The 20,168-nt window shown below is 34.0% G+C and overlaps 1 protein-coding gene across 11 annotated transcripts in view; it reads right to left on the reverse strand.

The window, feature by feature from the left end:
• The window catches only part of C5H15orf41 (chromosome 5 C15orf41 homolog), a 128,271-nt gene that overhangs the window by 39,224 nt on the left and 68,879 nt on the right, over positions 1-20,168 (reverse strand). The window contains exons 11-12 of one of the 11 annotated variants that reach the window (XM_032189342.1): positions 17,865-17,924; positions 15,232-17,376 (exon numbers count right to left, since the gene is read on the reverse strand). The exons of 6 other annotated variants lie outside the window; for them this stretch is intronic. In XM_032189342.1, coding sequence (XP_032045233.1) covers positions 17,316-17,376; positions 17,865-17,924 — 121 coding nt within the window. In that variant the 3' untranslated portion in view covers positions 15,232-17,315. Of the gene's footprint in view, positions 1-13,093; positions 13,713-15,231; positions 17,382-17,864; positions 17,925-19,925; positions 20,123-20,168 lie in introns of those variants that run through there. 4 more of the 11 variants (XM_032189343.1, XM_032189346.1, XM_032189345.1 and 1 more) reach the window with 4 other exon arrangements.

Consider the following 20,168-nt stretch of genomic DNA (forward strand, 5'->3'; position numbering starts at 1 on the left):
CTTATCATATAGGAGGGTAAACAGAAAGACCTGTAACGTGTGGATTAGAACTCCCATAGGGTTGATTACTTTCCAATTCTGATCGTAATTAGTATGTTTTTGGTAGAACATTTCTCTTGCTATTATCACATCTTCTAAGCATAGTATAACCACCAGGCTCATAAATTTATAAGCCAAGAAGTTGCAGTTCAGGATGTCATCCAAGTTACAGTTTGGATAATCAGCAGCAAAGTTGCTTTGCACTAACAGACAATTATAATGTTCAACTATCTATCTCATTAACAAAGATAGTTTGTTCAATTATTTTTGTCACCTGTTACCTGAATGGGCTTTTCCACACATCTGAACCACTGAATTTCTATTATTTCAATTAAAAAAACACAGTATCAACTGTAATGGAAGGAGAAGAACACTCAAACCTCCACTGGATTTGACACTGTTTTAGTATGGGTTCAGCAGGCACGTATGGAGGTCACCACTCTCTGGCTTCAGTCAGAGAGTAGGCTTCCCCTGTCAGATGTTTGAAATTTGAGGGTTTGGCTCTACTGACTTTGCCATGACCACGCAAAGCCTAGAAGTTTTTTTTGGATGTAGTGTATCAATACACACACAGTGGCAACAACCACAGACATAATGAAAAGGCATTAACAGCAAGGATTTGGAAAGCAGGTCTTGGACCTTAGGTCTAAGTCTAAACCTTTCATGGCATCTTCCTTTAAGATGCAGTTGCATTTGAATCAGGTAAGAATGAATGAAGTACATGCTATTTGAAAGGTTTGCCATTCACCAAGTTTTCTTACAGATTCTTGTCTTATATTTCTCCTTCGAATCACACAGGTCTGAATGAGTCACACTGGACCTTTAAAAAATTACAATAGGTACTGTCAAAACATGTTTATGCTAGGATAAGATTAATTATACCCTACCTCCTTCTATTGACTATAAATGGAGCATATGTTGAGTTCTGTGGAATGAGATCACCCAAACTGTCTAAGCTCTTCAAAATCTCCAATTCTGTTCCAGTGAATCTCAGGAATGGTTGTAGAGGTCTTACTGAAGAGACTCACAATTTATCTCTATGAAGTCTGGGAAAAACATAACAGAAGGTTCCATAACACACATGACATTCTTGTCCCCAATACCTCCGTGACTTTTAGCATGAAGTCTATCCTGTCAGGCTTTCCATCACAGTGAGTGTATTCTCTCATTACATCTGCACTGTTATACAAGCTGTAAAAACAGTATACCTGATCTTTTTTTTTTTACATCTTGACACAGTGTATAATGATGAACTTGGGGCCAGAATATTTTTTCCTGCTCATTACAACTTTCTGTTGTGTGGACGGAAAGAACTGAGAAAGTAAAAACAAAATTAGAAGGTGAATGGTATCTCACACAGTCAGTACCCAGGAATGCTGTACATGCTTTTATCCAATTTAGAGTTATGTATATTTGGTAATATACAGAGAAAAATGTAAAATATGGTTTCTGTGTAAGATGTATTAGTGAGGTATCCAAAGGTAATGCAATACCTAGTTACAGTGCTTGGCAGACTGTCCATGAGCTGATCTAACTCACTGAACACAGAGGACACAGAGCCAACAAAGTGGGACAGTTTTCTTCTGAAGCACTGAGCTATGTTTGTTGTGACAATACCACAGTAGCATCAAGGAAGTACAGAATTCTTGAAAGCAGAAAAAAAATAGAAAAAAAAGAAAGGTGGGGAAGGGGGCAAAGAAAGAAATTGCTTTCTTGGCAATGAGCCATTAGTTGACTCAGCTACCTGTGGAATCACAAAATCTTAGGGAGAAAGATTAAATCTGTGATTCCCTTGACAGGCTTCAAAGGGAAACTGGCTAATTGTTCTGTAAGATGAAATGATCTGTAATAAAAGTCACATGAATCACAAAAGTTAGTAATCTTTTGATGATCAATGGCAACAAGAAATATTCTCTAGAATACAGCTAGATATTGTGGTCCACACATGAACCCTAAGATCCCTAGGAGTTTGCCACAACAGATATACATCTGTTACATCTCTAAACTCACCTGATAAACTGACTATACTAGTTTCCATACTTGTTGTTTCAGCTCTCCTCAAATATTCTGCCCTTCTTTAGACTAGTACTTGCTTTCATCAAAGCCTCTGCTGTTCTTCTCTCAGCTACATTCAAAATCAAACCTCCATCTATTTTCTCCTGACTTCATTGCCTTTGACACCATCCATTACATTTCTTCAAAGAAATGTTTTCTGTTTTCTTGACTCTTACGATGTGCCTTCTACTTTAAGACTTAAACATCTTTTAGAAGAGCTTTCACAACTCTACTATGGCTTTCTGTGGGAACTCCCAAGGAGCCTCTCTAAATCTTATGTAGGAGAATCTCATTTAGCAACACTAATTTGAATGCTTCCTCTTGTGAGTACATCTGCATTACTGGTTCCATAATGCTGAAGCACTCCATTTAGGATGTGAATCCTTCAGAAGCTAACTCGATACAAGGTATCCATCAGGAACCAAGAGTGGCAGAAATTTCATTGCTGATAAAGGATATACGGACCTAGAATCATTACAGGTCTCACCAAGTCATATCTGTGTCCTTACTTTTTCATGGTGCACCAGTCAATAATGTATGGGATGACAGACAAAAGCTCCAAACACTTTCTTCCAGGTATGTCTTACAACAGTTCAAACTAATGACAGTGCCTATACCCTGACAACTTATTCTATGTATCTCATAACTAGATAGGCATCAACACAGCTTAACAGAGCTTTTCACTTTCTAGTCTTGTAAACCTTAATCATTACGGTCAACATCACCTCATCTATTAAAAACACCTGTAGCTCACATCAGTTTCCATCTGGACTTCTCTCTGGAGCTTCTTGTATTTGACATGTTCAAATCTGGCTAATTCTTTAAGATATCTTTCTTTCCTACCTTCTCAGTACATCTACAAAGATGTACCTCCTGTACAGGTGCTCAATTATTCTCTGCCTCATTGCAGCAAAGTATCTTTCTGTGAACTTAATCAGTGCCATCTGCTTGCTCCTCTCCATCTGAATTTTGCAAAAAATAAAATAAAGTTGTATGACTATTTAAGTATGCACAATTTCTTTCTTTGTGTCTGTAAAGTGGAAGACCTGTTACAGAGCTTCTAAACACCTGCTAAAGACCTATATGACTTTCACAGTTCTATCATCTCTGTCCATTCACTGGCCAACTATCAAATCCTACACTGAACTGGCAAACCATCTCTATCCCTTATCCTCAATTGCCTCTCAAGGTTAGAAATAATTCTCAAGAAGCATTCACAAAAGCAATCTGTTCTTTTCCTCTGAATCTCTCATCTGTCAAAACACACGAAAAATGGAGCAGGTTGCTGACGTACTCAGATCAGTGAATATTATGCTGACCAATATTATCTTATTGCCTCTTTGTACTCCACTGTAAACATTCTGTTGACTTTTGTATTATACTTGAACATTAAACTCTGTAGAATAAAATATCTTTTGTTCTGTTCTACAGCAGTCCTTAGCACATTTTATTAGAATTTCTATGACTATGAAAGTGTGAGAACTTTTTTTGCCTCTGCTATTTCTGTGCATGTATCCCTTGGCCCAGGGGCTAGAAGAGACTTTATACTTTTCAGTTCAGGAGACAATGAAAATTTCAACAGTTATCAGTAAGGAAATGTTAACATGCTGTAATTGTGTAAAAAAAAAAAAAAAGGCAAAACAATACTTGTGTATTTTTAACATATATCTTAGTATAGCTATTCATTGCCACTCATGGATGGATAACAGATATGCACCTCTATTTATTTCTATGTTAAAAATACTTGGAAACATTCATATGGAAGTCTGGAATTTTAATCTATGTATAATGCAAGTTTGATCTAGAGGAAAAAAAATGCGTACACCTTCAAGACATGGCAGGATAGTTGCATAGATTTTTTTCTATGCAAGTAGCAGATACATCAACTTATCTCACAAAATGACTCATCATTTGTGATCAAGTTCAGTTAAATCCTATGAACGCCTAGATAATCAATACCGAACCATACTAAATTTCAGCAGATAGAGATTTCCTTAGAAATCTAGTATGAAAAAGGGAAAAAAGTCTCCGAATTCCTTCTCAAACTTCTTTATCAGCTCTAAAGAGTTACTTCTCTTTACTCATTTTAGAAAATGACACAGAAATAGGGAGCTTTGGTTGCCACTACCATTTTCTTTCCAGTTTTCAGTTTGTCATCAGATTTCAGATCCTTCTGGGATAACACAGTAGTGTGGCAACCATATTCAGTAATTAGATACTGATAGACTAAAACAAATGCTATCTTTTTATTTAAAAAACTGTTTGAACATTCCACTTGGTATTAGCAGGCAATGGAAAATATCAGCCTCTCACAATGCTGACATTTTCAATTATATAGCATATTGCATTTTTCATTCTGATACAAACAACATATAATGACATTTGCACAGTGAATTTCTGGTAACTAAGGTTTGAAAGAAAAAACATACAAAATTCATTCAAGAAATACAAGAAGTGCTTACATATGTCTGCTAACCCAGGGTATATTCATGGCATTTACTTTTCTTGAAAACTCTTTTGATAAAGAAAAGCATTTCTATAAAAGAGTAGATGGAAATAGTATCAACATTTTGAAAAGTAAGAATCTTTGCAATCCTCAAGAGTGTGTTTGATGTATGAATATTTACAAAAGTTATCAAGGTATATGTGCAATAGCTATTTTATATTCTTTTGATCTATTTCCAGGCTTGTAATCAATATCAGATTAATTTATGCTTACATTTCCTGAATCACAGGCATTTGAGTCACTAAAATTCATTTTAAAAAATGAATATATGTCAATTTAACTATTTTCATAATTTTAAACATTGTTAAAACATGCATTTTCAAAGGCAAAAATAATCATGATCCTATTGTGATGAGAGTAACTCTAAAATAATGCTATTTACTATTTGTCTTTCCTGATGTAACTGCTCGTTTCCTTATTCCCTGTCATCCAAAACAAAAAGGAAAAAAAAGAAAAGCATTTCTAGAAAATGTCTTAATCTGGCCAAAATAAGCCTCTATAGCTTTGGTTCACACAGGCTTTATTAGTTTCCTGGGCTCCATAGTGGGATAAACTATTTCATGCATGAAGGGATCAGCATTCCTTCTCCTAATCATTGCTATTGTACCCATTACAAAGCTTTCTGAACATCTCCTATGGATATCACATGTGATCTTAATCACCTCTCAATTAATAACTTCATACTCATATTTTAGTTCTGCTTCTTCTACACACAATAATTGCTACTTGAGGATGATACTGAAGCCTTAACTGAATATTCTGAGATTATAGTAATTTCACTACCACTGATACATTCTTACACTCAAAGTGTCCAGACAGCAGTTTCCAGTGAATAACAGCTTAATGCAACTGCTAATCCCCTCCTAGTGCCATGACAGATGTTCGTGCCCATCTCTTGTGACCAGCCTGCAACTTTGAGAAGCACAAGCCATTTTCTTATGTGGCTTGATAAGCAATGTGGTAGCTTTATTGTTTGTATAAAAAGTCTCAGAAATCTCTGCTAGCATCAGCTTTAACACCACAAAGGCTTTGTTGGTACACTGAATTACATTCTTCTGAATGTAATATAGGTGGTCTCAAAGACGAAAGACAGAAGTCAACAGCTTTTGCTTTAATATAGTAATGTTTCAACTAATTTGCCAATTCATCTTACTTGTCTCCTCAGGTAGAAGGGATGCATGGCTTTCTGCCCATTTTCTGAAGATGTGGCAGATTAAATGTTAAGGCAACTGACATCACACCGATTGTTCTCACTTGCAGAGGAAAACAGAAGTAGTATCACCTGAAGATCACTACTCTCTATATTCAAAATCAGGGATGGACAGGTCACAGGCATTGTGTGACCAAATTCTTTCACAGCACATTTTCTGCTAAATTATACTCCTCTCTATATGATGTATCATGCAGTCTAAGCTCCTGCAGGGAGAAAGAAATAACTAACTTCCCCTTATCCCCCTTCAATCAGCCTTTAAACTTCCAGGAATATCCACCTTCCAAAATTCACATACAGTATTGGTCTGGCAAACAGCAACATCACCATTTCCCAGGACACAGGTAAAATCAGAAATCTAAGTGAAGTCTGCTATGCTTTCCTCCAAGATAGATGTGCAGATCACTACTCATTTCTTGCAACTTCTAAATGCTTAGCAGTTTTCTAGGATATGTAACGTACATAAACAAACACACTAAAGGGTTGTTTCCCTTAACTACTTTCTATGTACCACTTACATACAGTCCAAGCACAGATGAGAAACACAGGCTGAGATTACAGACAATAACATATTGCATCTACAACTGTGAAGCAAGTTTTCAATAAGCTTATATTTAATAAATTAAGGATAAATGAAAACCAATAAAGTGTTATGGCAAAACAGTTAAAAAAGCAGAAAAGTGAGATGTGTGGCCCACTGAGACCTGATTAGTGTGCTGCCAACTATTTAGGAAAAAAAGAAAATAAGGTGATCCCCAATCTGTTAGTTACAGTTGTGAAGAGAACTTAAAAATACATAGGAAGCATAGCTAAGAATAGAAGATACATATATCTCATCACTGAAAGAGTACTTGTAAGGCACAAGAAGTATGTACAGTCAGGAGATGAAAATATGAAGGGCTCCTACAAGGACTGGGATTTAGGCAAAGAAAGGAAGGACGGAGAAAGAAGAGACACAGAAGTAATTGCTCTGAAAAAATATGGGTGAGTGTAAAAGTTGACAATATAAGAGAAACAAAAGGATTAAAGAGAATTCTTACACAACACTGTGAATTTTTTCATGGAAATAACAGGCAGCAAAACAGGAAACCTAATTTTAAATTTGTATGATTTTGAACTAGAAAGGCACATAATTTTAGGATGGCATTACAGCTTCAGGATGTAAAAGCTAAGTTGTTCGTAAGAATACAGCCCCTGTAAAAGTTAATAGCACGGCTAGCCACTCCACAGCATAATGAAAACACTATGCAGGCAGCTTTTAGGAGCAGAATAATAAAGAAAAACTTTTAGTTTTATGGCCTGCAGAGTTTGTTAAAAGGTATCACGTGAAAATTTAATGAAAAATTAGAGAGAAAGAAAAGCCTAAAATCATCATAGATGTCTACAGCTTCAAGGATTATTATTCTGATGTTAGTAAATACAAACATACAAGTTATTTTTGTCATCTGGTTTGTCTTAATCAAGAGCTAAAAATTCATTTATAGCACTATACACAAATGCCATGTTTATATCAATATCATATGCAGCTTGTATGAAAAAGTATACATTAAAATTGAGAACAGCAATTTATGCAATGGTCAAGGACAACCAGTAACAAAGCCACCAAATTCCAGTTGTCAAACACAATTTACAATGTATATTTCTTCTCTTCTCTGTTAAAACAGTAATTATTAAAACTAAAGCAATACGGGTGAGTGTTTATGACTTCTTATTAAAAATCCTGACTTAAAGCAGTGCTCATTTAAGCTTAAGGTTAAAGAAAATCATGTAGAGATCTCTGTGCGATGGCCTACTGACTTTATATCCTCTTGTCAAACCTCAGCAGTTTTATTTGCAGTGATACATGCCGGGGAAGGTTGGAGGTTAAAGTTGATAGGACGGCCAACAGGAAAGCCAACCAACTTCTTTCAAAAGATTACAACCTTTAACATATCAGGATCTGTCGGCAGTTACTGCTAACTTGGTAAATCTACATTTGTGTACTCTTCTGTGAACTGATCCCCAAACTCCAGGCCAACAGGATCAGAAAACCTAATTGTTACTACTTCCCTTCACTTATTCCTTTACAATTTTCTTACTGTTTAAACTATTACTTTAATTTTTGACATTATATTGATGCTTAGCACTTATCATTAGTTCACAAAAGAACATTAACAGGTAGATAGAATTTCTTTCCTCATTTTCATCAGCCTGTTTTTCTCTCTCACCCTGAAAATTGAAGGAAGGATTTCCTAGTCCAGGAAAGCTGACAATAAATGTAGTGGCAGCACATTGCATTCAACATTGCTTCCTCTTTCTTATTTTTAAGAAGTTATCCAGATAAAAATATTGACAAATAAAATCATACCATTACTGGATAGCTGAGGTTGAAAGGGACCTCTGGGGATTCTCCAGTCCTGCTCAAACCACAGTGAACTAGAGCAGGTTGCTCAGGGCTTTGTCCAGTCAGGTTATGAGTATCTCTAGGGATGGAGGCTTCACAATCTCTCTGGACAACCTGCTCCAGTGACAGCTCTCACAATATGTTGAAATAGGATTTCCTATATTTTGTACACACTGCCATTTGACCTGTCACTGGACAGCACTGACAAGAGTCTGGTTCCATATTTTTTACTCCCTCCCATCAGCTATTTATATACATAGATAAGATCCCACTGCTCTTCTCAGCTAAACAGTCTGAACTCACACTTTCCTCCTATGTCTGATGCTCCAGTCCACTCATCATTTTTGGGGTATTTCATTGGACGATCTGCAAGTTATTAAAAAGTATTACAAAGGTCTTATTTGTAATGATGGCAGTTTTATTCTTACTTGCTCTGAGAACAGTGCAAATTTTTCCACTGACTTCAGAAACAAAACCTCTACAAAATAGACTGATCCTGTGTAAAAGATAACATATTTTTGATGCATTTGTTCCATGACAGCCACAAGAATATTTCAATATAAAATGAATAAGATTATTCAGTTATCTGCATTTGATACCATTCAGACAATAGATGACTTTTCTTAGACTTCTTCTGAAACCTTAAACTTGCAGGTATACAGAAACAAGTCTACAGTTATCATTATAATTCTTCAGCTTTGCATTTTAAAATGAATAACTACTCCAGAAACTACACAAAATATTATTGTTGCTATGCGAGAACAACATAACTGGAAAAAAAACTTGTTATGCTTAACTCTAATACTTTATACAAAAGTAAATAAACACTTACCTCTTTTTTTTTTTTTTTTCCCCTAAGAGACAGACTTGACTTTCAAGTTTCTCCCACCTCTCCACTCCCTCTTTGAAAACCGAGAAGAACATTTGGCAAATACAAAGATCCTGCATTTCACTTCACCTACCATTTTGCTGTTGCTACAATTTTAATTATGCAAAACTCAATGGGCTCTAATAAAATCTGACTAGGTAATTAATACTCTAAAACATACAGTGTGAGCTACTGAAAGGAATGTTCTACACATAAATTCCTTCATGTCATGGAAAAGACTCATGCAGTGCAGTGTGTTTCTCCATAGGTACAACAATATCCCATGATGTCAACAGCTTTTTCAGCCTATTTGCAATTAACCAAAAAATTTTAATATTTTCCACTGTTAAAATTCGTTTTCTACTAGTTTCAGTTCAGACCCACTCACTAGCGTGTATCATAGCAAAATCAAGGTATTATAGAAAAGATAGAAGAAATATTTGTCAAAAACAAAGCACAATTTTGAACTATTGTGTTACTGATATTCCTAAAAGGACTATGATGACTACACAGTGTTATGTTTATATTTTAATAGTCACATTTTTGTAACTCAGACACATATATGTGTATCTGAGTGTACATATATAAATCCTGAGATAAGATCTATCTTACAATCCAGACGTTTCCCAGAGATGTGCACATGAAGTGGATTCTCCCACCCTGCCAATTACACACCTAATTTGGTGGTCTGTTGAAGACAGGGAGAGGGGCAGATGCAGAGCAGGCTAGGGGGAGCTTACTGATATCACATCCCTGTCTTGTGGAAATTAAACAATAATAAAAAAATCCACAGTCAAGGGTATTAATTTTCAGAGCTCCATGTGATTATTTTAGAGGGAAGGGCCAGAAAAGTGTAGGACAGACAGTACAGTGTACTTTTACAACCGGGAAAGTCTTTTCCTTAACAGTGAATACACAGACTGTTCTCTCTGAACTTGTTCCCCCAGACATTTTGCAGAGCAGAATGATTTGAGGAGTAGTTTGACATGATTTGTATTTTTCCTAGAATCCTATCCTTTATCTTCTTAATACAAGACAAAGCACATCTGGAACTTTATGTTATTTTCGTAACATTTTATGCCAAAGTACAGACAGTACTCTTAGATTCTTTTTTATTTCCTTGACACATTATAAATGGTGATAAGAAAATGAAAGTTATGAGAAGATCTGTGCTTAGGTTTACATGCTTGCTACAAGAAGATTTTTTCGTAACAGAGCATATTCATACATCCATATCTATAGTGCCTTTTATCCTGAGTTTTAAGAAAACACCTTATCAATTTGATGTACTAACTACTATGCAAATACACAAGGTCCTGTGGTCTGCCATTCAAGAAGTCAAATTAAGCCTTCATTCCTCTGATAACACATTTACATACTTGTCTCTTGAATGTTGTAATTTGAAGAAGTAGTACCAAACAACTACTGATAATAATACTTCTAATAAAGGAATTTATAAAAGATCATCATCAGTAAGGAGAGTTATTTAGAGCCAGGAAATGTGATTTTTAACAAAAGAGAAAACATTTTAAAACCTACTTCATTACAAGTGAAGAAGTAAAAATTATTGTGGCAAAATTAACATACTGTACTGTAGTAATTTTTACTCAATGACAGCTTAGTGTGTTTACCAAGGTTTACTGAAAATCAGTCATCTCTGGTACAACACATCACAACTCTAATAGCAAATAGTCATAAAAATCCAACCACACAAAAGACTAGCGAGCAGCGAACTATTTACTAGTAAGAAAAGGAAATGCAAGCAGACTCAAAGTTTGACTTCAGCTTCTACAAGTCCAACAGAAGTGATCAAAACTGTAATGATTCTGCAGAAGCCACGAGCTGCAGGCTGAAGAATACTAGATTGTACAGTACCTGCTACAGAAACATTATCACACCTACCATGGCCCTACCGTACCATGAGCAACGAGTGGGAAGAAACAGACACAACAGACAACAGAAGGGAGTTTGGTGACAGAATGATGTGAAGCATTTCTTCCTCAAAAACTGCACACCATATACAGAAAGATTGCCAAACCTAACCGTGCACGTGCCCTGTAATGCTCTTGTAGTTTAGGTAGTTTGGAGTCCTAAAGCTTCAGGAAGCCTAGCAAAATTTGTGCTCCAGCTCAAGGTATCTACTCTAGGATGGTGTTTTTAAAGGTAGCATTTTCTTCTGCAAGTTCACGTGTACAAGCAGAAAATAAACCTTTACTTTTCTTAAAAGACAAATCCTCAACTCCAAGAACAGGGATGATTTTCCATTTCTATGATCTATCAGTCAGAGACAAATTCAACACTTACATGAATTAATGATCCAAACTTTATTTTCTAGAAGACAAAACAAGACCCTAAATATTGTAGCAATATTTTCATTATGAACATTATTTTATAATGCTCTTGGGCCAGCAATTACAACTACAAATTGACAGAATTTTAGCATTTGCTGAAAAAGCACTTTGGTTAAGTTGTTTCATCTGTAAAAAAATACTCTACTACACAAAGACAACTTCTGTGTCGATTCATTTGGTACTTGGCAAGGACAGACCAATATAGGTCAATGCTCTTGATGTGTGTGCACCAGGGTGAGAGAAAAAAAAAATAAAAAAACCCTCTTCAGGCTAAGCAAGGGAGCAAAACTAGTCTACAGACAGCAGTCAATGCTGTTTATAAACCACTGCTTATCACATTTATCACATGCAAACTAAGTTCTCCTAGTTTGCCAAAAGTGGTATAATTCAATAGTGCAGAACAAGTGCTTAAATAAACTTTTCAACATAATGCACAGCCAACAACACTAATGGCAAATACAATGGGAAGAAAGAAACAGAAACTGGAAATGTTCTTTGAAACATTTTTTCATGGTATATAACACACAATTTTGACTAGTAGGAACCTACTGATTCTTACAAGTAGTCAGACTGCTAGCACTATGTCATTTATACTATTCTGTGGGTAATTGTAATAATACAATTTTACATTTAGAAGCTAATAATTCAACATTCGTTTCTAACCATTCATTTAAAAAACAACAACAACAAAAAAAACACAAACCAATAACCCATCAAAAACAATAAACATTTTTAAAAGCACAGCAAACTAAAAAAAACAAACAACGATCAAACAAACAAACAAACAAACAAAAAAACCAACAACCAACAGAACAGGGAAAATCACTCAGCTAAGAAAATGTGAAGTACGCTTTAATATGGTAGTGTGTTAAAGGACATATATCTACATGCAAAAGATAAAGCTATCACTGCTGCGTGGACTGCAGAATGTTATCACTGCTACTTTTCCTCATCCTTATTCTTAATACCATGAGATTCTGAATTTTTATAACATTTTGGATTTCTTTCAGATGAAAGTCCATTTTATTGTTTTTTAATTAAATCTATTACCCAAAAGGTCTTTAAAGGCTCTACAAACTACCTTGCATTTTATTATTGCTGACAGTTATCTAAACCACGCTTGAATGCCCTCTTTATCCTTTAGTGAACAATTGAAAGATCATATGCTAAAAAGACTTGTGCTTTCTCTTCTTCTAGCCCTATAATTAAGGCATTTTAATACATTTCTTCATAGTCATTAAGAGAGCACAATGTTAAAAATTAATGAAATGAGACAATTTTGAGTTTAACAACCATAAATACATACAACATAAATTTGTTTCAATTGTAGATATGAAAAAAAGCCTTCTTGAAATCACATGATGAGATTACTGAATTGTCAAGATTTTGCTTTTGCTGTCTAAGGGTATTTAAATGATGTATGGTAGCCTAACAATAGCCTGTTGTTACATACCCTACGAGAGAGGTAAACATTTCTGTCAAGCATTCAGATTCCATTGGTTTTAGTATGTTTTGGTCTACATATATAAGCCTATAAAAAAGTAGTACTGCTGGATGCTGCTGAGATGGATGAGGAGAGGGCAGAAAGGAAACAAGACAAAGACGTATGAAGGGAAAAATCACAAGTTGATTGTAAAAATCTTGATATATAATGTAAAATACCACTACAATAACACCTACTTATACCAGTACTTTATAAACACTTAAACTAGAATAAACAAGATTTTATAATTTGGATTTTTTTCTAAGAAATAGTTCTCTATGTTCATGCATCACATGTTTTTGTGACAGACATGTTAATAAGTAGTTTTTTTTAACATTGTGAAAGTAATTCTGTGTTTCCAAGTACATCATCATCAATTCTATATGCACCAATTAAATATAGGATGCATCTGTATTATAGCTATATTTTTACTGAGTTTTTCCGAAAGGTGTTACTAACGAGCAAATCTTACAGCTCATCTTTTAAAACTAAGTCATGTTTTTGGAGGTAGAAGTTCTTTATACTTTCTCAACTAAATGTAAAAATGACACAGTGAAGCATAAAGCAAGAAGATTACAGATTTTTTTTTCCTTAAAATAGACATGAAAAAAAAAAAGTTGCTCTCCAGAAGATTTTCTAGAGATGTCAGACTGTTATATTATAAACAACCTTATTAGTCCTTTATAATTACAATAGGTACCTCTGGACAAGATCGAGCACACATGACAAATGCTTCTGACTTCTTTTTAAATCGAACCTGGAAGGTCATCGCTGAACAAACAGAATGCAATACAACCGGGGCCGTAAATTGTGAAAGCTAGCAAAAAGGTAAGGTTTTTTGATATTAAAAATTAAAATTATTCTGTTCAGACTTTTCTGTATAAAATCAAGAAATAAGAGGATTAAATAGTTTTTAAAAAGGTAAGTAGCTGAAGAGAAAGAAATCATTCCAAACTTTATTACCACAATTTTTCTTTCTGCAGTTGAACCTGTATCTTAACATTTATGCAATGTCTTTGAAGTAGTTGCTTTATTTTTATAAACGTGTTCTTAAAAATAATTCCTCAGTGAGGGTTTACCCATATTTGTATTTATTTTGTTCAGCATTATGATAAAAACTGTGGACAGTTAAAAATAAAAAAAAAATCAGTCTCAAACCTATGGGACTTGCTTGCTGTTATCCTCAAATGAAATCAGGAAAAGTATAACACACTACTGTGCATTTTTCCTACCATTCTTATTTTGTTTTAGGATCATTTAACAGTACTGGTAGTTTTGGATTAGATTTAATTTATATGGAGTTAAACAGTAACTTAAGTGACTGGAACTGGAAACCAATTGATGGATCTCACTTTTAAATCTCATATTTCAATTTGGAGAGGAAATGTACGGATTGAATTAGAAAGCTGTAAACTCTTGATGAGAATTAGTGGTATAAAACTAAAGAAAATGAAACCTTCAGTCATTTTGCCTACAGTTAGGCTGAATGAAATTGTAAATCAACAAAAGATTTGGATAGTACTCAAATCAACAGCTTTACCTAATAAAAGTTCTAACAGAGCACTGAGCATACCATTTGAAACAAATATTAAATAAATATGAAATATGAATGACTTTAAAAAGAACCATATGAGAAGCACAACAGTAAAATCACCAAAACTCAAGCAAAGGAAATTCAAACTGAAATGTATGATGGGCAATTAAGTACCTATTTTGACAATCCTAAGTGGTCAAGTTTTTAAAGTATGACACAGAAACCTTAACCTATCTATATATGAGTGATAAATGAGGCATTTTGTGTCATTACATTCCCATAAATCACTTTCTTTAACTGCTGATGGCTTTTATCAGGTCTAACCTTTTCAAGCTTCTATCAGAGTGCTAACATTTTCAACTTTGACACATACGCAGTTTACAAATTCTGCAGCTGATTAACTCTGTACAGAAGCTCACTGCCATCATTGTCTTCTTCAAGTTGGGTTACAGCTTCAGTGTCTCAAAAACTCACATGCATCCTTTGTATGTCACAAAATCCCACTCAATGTACTGAGCTGTGTTGCAAAGGATATAAAGTATTTCTCCTTTTGAAACAAATAAATGAGAATATACTTTCAAAATTACTCTTCTACAGAGAGCCTGAAATATACATGTATATACTATTCACTATTTTAAAATCAGCTAAACAGTACATTCCAAATACAGAGAGAAATAGTCAGAAATTTACAAAAAAAAGATGAATTTTACATTATTTTATTATTCAAATGAATTTGGGTTCAGACTGATACTCTTGATTAAATCAAAAATGTTGTGATCAACATCTCTGAGGTAGAGATCAATAAAATAATAAAAAACAACTAAATATTACAGTATACCATATATATTCTATTACAAAGTATTGCATTTATAAGCTGATCATGATCATGGGCCCTTAAATCATTTTGTGGGATTCCTCACAGAACTCTTGTCTGAACTATCTTGTAAATTTCAAAGGTTATAAATTGCAATATCTTGAAACTGTAAATTTCAAAGATTCAATTTCAGTACTATACCACAAAATGAATTGGACCACAATGCGCTCAGAACAAAATAAATGCAAAAGCAAAAAAGAAATGCAGGAAATAATATTTTACCATGCTTAAGTGAGCCCAAAGATTTCAAGGAACACTTATTTTCCATAGGAACTAAAATTAAATTACATATTTGTATGACATATACCATTTTTCCTACAAATAAGTGATAAAATAGTTGATAAAAAAATCCATCTAGGTGTCTACCTTCAAAAACATTTTAATTTACTGTACTGTATTAACAATGAGAGGACAGCAATACAGTAGCATTTTGTCTTAGTAGCATCAGTACATAGCAAGAATGTTAATAGGTTAGACAAAATGCCTGCATTCTCACTATTTTTATTTAAAAATGTGCAGGATATCATTTAATTCAGATGTACTTTGTCTATAGAAACAAGCAATGAAACATTCAAGGAAATGCACTTAGAATATATAATTGATATAGACACCAAAACAAAGCTCAAGTTTAAAGAGATACTGTCTTTAATAATATTAGTCAGACTGAAGAAATTTACATGTTGGTTGTATGACCACTGGAAGCCTGGTACTTCAGATGGTATTAGTTTTGATATGAGCTAACTAGACATCAGACCTAAATAATGAAACCTGAAGAGACAGGCTTGGACCCCGCAAATAAGGATGTCCGCAAAGGCTCTTGTGCAGCTGATTGTTTCTCAATGATAAACAACAAATCTTAGAAAAACACTAGAGGAAGGAAGATGTTTTTTCCAGCATCACACCTAACACAGCCTTGTAACTTCAATATCTAAGGCCTATCCATGACAAATTAAAAAGTTCTTTATTTCACTAATAATGTCACACATCAGAGAAACTGTGCAGTTACACTTTGACAATTCAGATGTAAATCTTGGAATGTCTGTAAGTAATCATGACAAAGGCATATTTATCATTTAAAACAAAAAGACATGATTTCTTGATGTTCATATCAAAGACTAGTGATGGATGAGAGCATGCTAATCAGATGACAAACCAGAAGGAACACAGACTCTTGCTATTTTGATTAGAGAAGGAAAATGAAGATCCCTTTCCCAAATTAAAATGCAAACATTCTAAAATTACACATACAAATATGTACACAAGTTTGTATTGTGTATATGTCAGAGCTTGGTATGTTCTTGGTATGTTCTCATGTAGCCATGCTACAAATACTGACTAGAATAACTGCCAATTTACTTAATGTCAGAAGTTGTCACATATAATAAATAAAACCAAACATTGACATTAATCAAGTCCAGTTAATTGCTTATTAATTTATATATTCAGATGTAATTTTAGCTTTTTATATTAAAACTCCACAAGTAACAATACTGATTAATTTTACCTTTTCTTGTAATTTGTTTTCTAATATTTTATTTCTAGGTTAAAATTACGTGCAATTATGCTTATGTGAAATTATGCTTATGCCATTTAAAATTCCATAAAATTAATTTAACCTTTGCTGAAAACAAAAATGTGGAGTGTTCATGAGGTATGCAGTACTGCAAGATAAGCATGGAGCTTCAGACCCACATTTTTATTGTGAGGTCTTACATTTTTGATACTAAAGTCATCTTATTTCAGTGCCTTGCTTTACGTTTACCCAACATGTATCAAACCACTAATGCACATTTAACAAGAACTCTCGAGCATCAAAAACTTTGCTTACTAAGCATGAGAGTCACAGCTGCTGACAGTAAGACAGACAAGTCTTTATTCAACTTGTAGATCCTTAGGCACTGGCAATGTCCAACGATACTTTCACAAAGTACTTGTCAAACAATGGTCATGCAGCTCCTTGAGATCAATCTTTCTTTTTCCCTTTTAAGCAGTTCTCTCTCATGCCTTTTCCATTACAATTCTACAATGAGTGAATAACTTTTTGGTATCCACAGAGAAATACCCTGGTCACTCCTGTTCTGAACAAAGAAAGAAAACTCACTTTGCTGACTGGAGAACTATTCATAAACATACTTGTTTTTACCTTATTGTAATTAAGAAACTTACAAATAAAGTACTTAACCAAAACAAACATACAATCTACAAATCTTTTTTTTTTTTTTTTTTTTAAGAAGATGAGTTCCCCCCACATACAATTTTTCAGAATTTACAAGAAGGAATGTAAATCAAACTGGTGACACTGAGAGGGAAAAGGAATATTAGAAATGAAAATATTCTCCATCCAAAAATGATGATTTTCTTTTTGTTAAAAATGATTTTCTTATTGTTAAAATGATTTTTACCCAAACCTTTGAGCAGAAATGTATTTGAAATCAAGAATTATACAAATGACTGTTTGAACCGTAGTGTTTAAAAAAACAGACCAACACCAACAATCATTTTGCTCTGCTACTCAGAAGCCCTAGTAAGACACACCTGATGGTGTGCTTAATGCAACTTACCCATATACCGTGTCTCCTTTAATACAAGATATCTGTCCTGGGAAAGCAGATTCTTGTACCCTGGAAACACAGATTTGCACTGTACAATCTCACAGAATAAACAAAATGTGGGCAATTTCAATACATACTCCTCAGTATATATTGAGACATATTATATATTGAGACTACTCTCAAAGAGGCTGAAAGGTAATTTGGGACTTCGCAGTGAAACTGTATGCCAAGATTTCCTAGACACAAGGAATTTGTGAAGCTGTGTGTAAATGTGAATGTTGCCCATTAACCAGCCAGAGACTATTGAATCTACTCATTTTATGAGATTTCTCTCAGATTGTGCACTAACCTCAACAGTCTTGTTTTTATGTGCTTTATTTACTGTGAAACCTATTTGTAATCAGCTATTGACAATATTTACTTTTTTCTTACATTAGTACAAATAGCTTTGGACTCTAGATATAGTAGTTTATCATTCAATATTTTAAAGTGTGCTTAAGACATAACTAAATTCCTCCACCTCTTGGACCTTTTTTTGAAAAATTTACTGGATGCCCAATATATTTAATATTCAATAGCATGTGAGAATAATTTTTATGCAACTCTGATAGTTAGAAAGATAGATAACTCAATTATTAGATCATCTATCAAAATATTCAGATGTGTAAGAGGCTACTAAAAAGATTGATGACTGAGAAAGTCCACTGATTCTCTAGCCATCATATTCACACATTTGGCTAGACAACATTTTTCGCTGCCTTCACAAGCAAGCTTCATTACCCATCACTCCACTGAAAAGAGTTTATTATGAGGCTGCCATCTTGGCAAGACTATTATTTAGATGATAAATGTTGGGGGAAAAAGTGTGTCTAGATTTTTTTTAAGATGAGCTTTTTGACAGATAAAACAAACAGCATCTACATTTCTAATTAACTTAAATTTGGCATATACAAATACAGGTCAGTACAGCTATGATATGCTACTAGATTATCTTCTGTCTGAATCTTGCCCTTAATTTGTAAAATGTAAATTAACTAATTAGAAGAAAAGCAGCATTTGTGACAAAACACTCCTTCTATTTCTTTGCTTTGTGACATTTATGATCAACTGTAGTCCTTCATTTTAACTTCTCCCAGATAGATAATTGTACTCACACTACTTTATTTGTTTTCTATTATTTTAAACCACATGAAAACTTGAGATTTCTGAAGGGAAGGACGCACAACAGCCTTTGCAACATACAGCTAAATTACATACTTGCCAGCTTCATTTTGTTCACAATATTATGCTGTTTGCATGTACATGTAACATGAATACAGGTGCGAAGACACCATTTTCTATATTCAAGCACCAGACTCAAAGGGAAATCTCTATAGAAATTCTTTAAAAAAATACTGAAAATCTCTGTATCCTTTTTTGTTCATGATGTATAGTAATAATAAACTTGTGTTTCATTCATTAAGAGTTAAATTTCACTTTATATTCCTACTTCCCTCCTCAATTATCATTTGAAATGGATTAGACTAGCAAATACAGAGTTACATAAAGTGAGGGGGAGTTGGTCATTCTTGAGTTTCAGCCTAACAACTTGACCTTGTTAAATAAACAAAATATATGATATCATAGTTTACAGGAAGGGATTCTTTTTGCTTTGCTTTGGTTTTTAACTATTACTAGATAGATAAAGACTCAACACTAAGAAATACATTGAAAATGTCATATGTAAATGTCAATTAAAAATTACAAGGAATTCTGAAAGGTAATGTCTGTGGGGGGTTGACATTCTTTGACATAGTGGAGTGTCTGCAACCAGGCCTTTGGCAAGCAGAGCAGGATCTATGCTGTCAGCTCGTATCGTACATAAACTTAGATGCTTGTCTAATCTGAATGAGAAATACCATGAAAATTGGAGCTGAAGCCTTGCAGTAATGTGGATGGAAGCTGAAAATGCTCTATCTGCACTACACAAGTCTCCTGTGACATAATATTTAAGACAGTACAGAAAAATATAAGGCGAAAAATAATTTAAATAAAGCTTTATAGTACCTCATTTACTACTTTTTAATATACACTAATCTGTATACAGTATGGTCTGTTTTGACAAAAGGCGTTTTGATACAAAATAGTCTAAAATAATCAGCACAACAATTAATGTTATAGCAATGCTAGGCATGAGGTGTGGTCTTGATGGAAGACATCTTCATGGTCTGTTATTCAGTCACCTTATTGAATGAGGTGATGACCAGTAAAATGTAAAGATGTTACTTCTGTGATAAAGTAAAAACAAAACAAAACAAACAAACAAACAAAAAA

This window comes from Aythya fuligula, chromosome 5 (genome assembly GCF_009819795.1).
Source record: "Aythya fuligula isolate bAytFul2 chromosome 5, bAytFul2.pri, whole genome shotgun sequence".
In the NCBI taxonomy this organism is placed as follows: Eukaryota; Metazoa; Chordata; class Aves; order Anseriformes; family Anatidae; genus Aythya; species Aythya fuligula.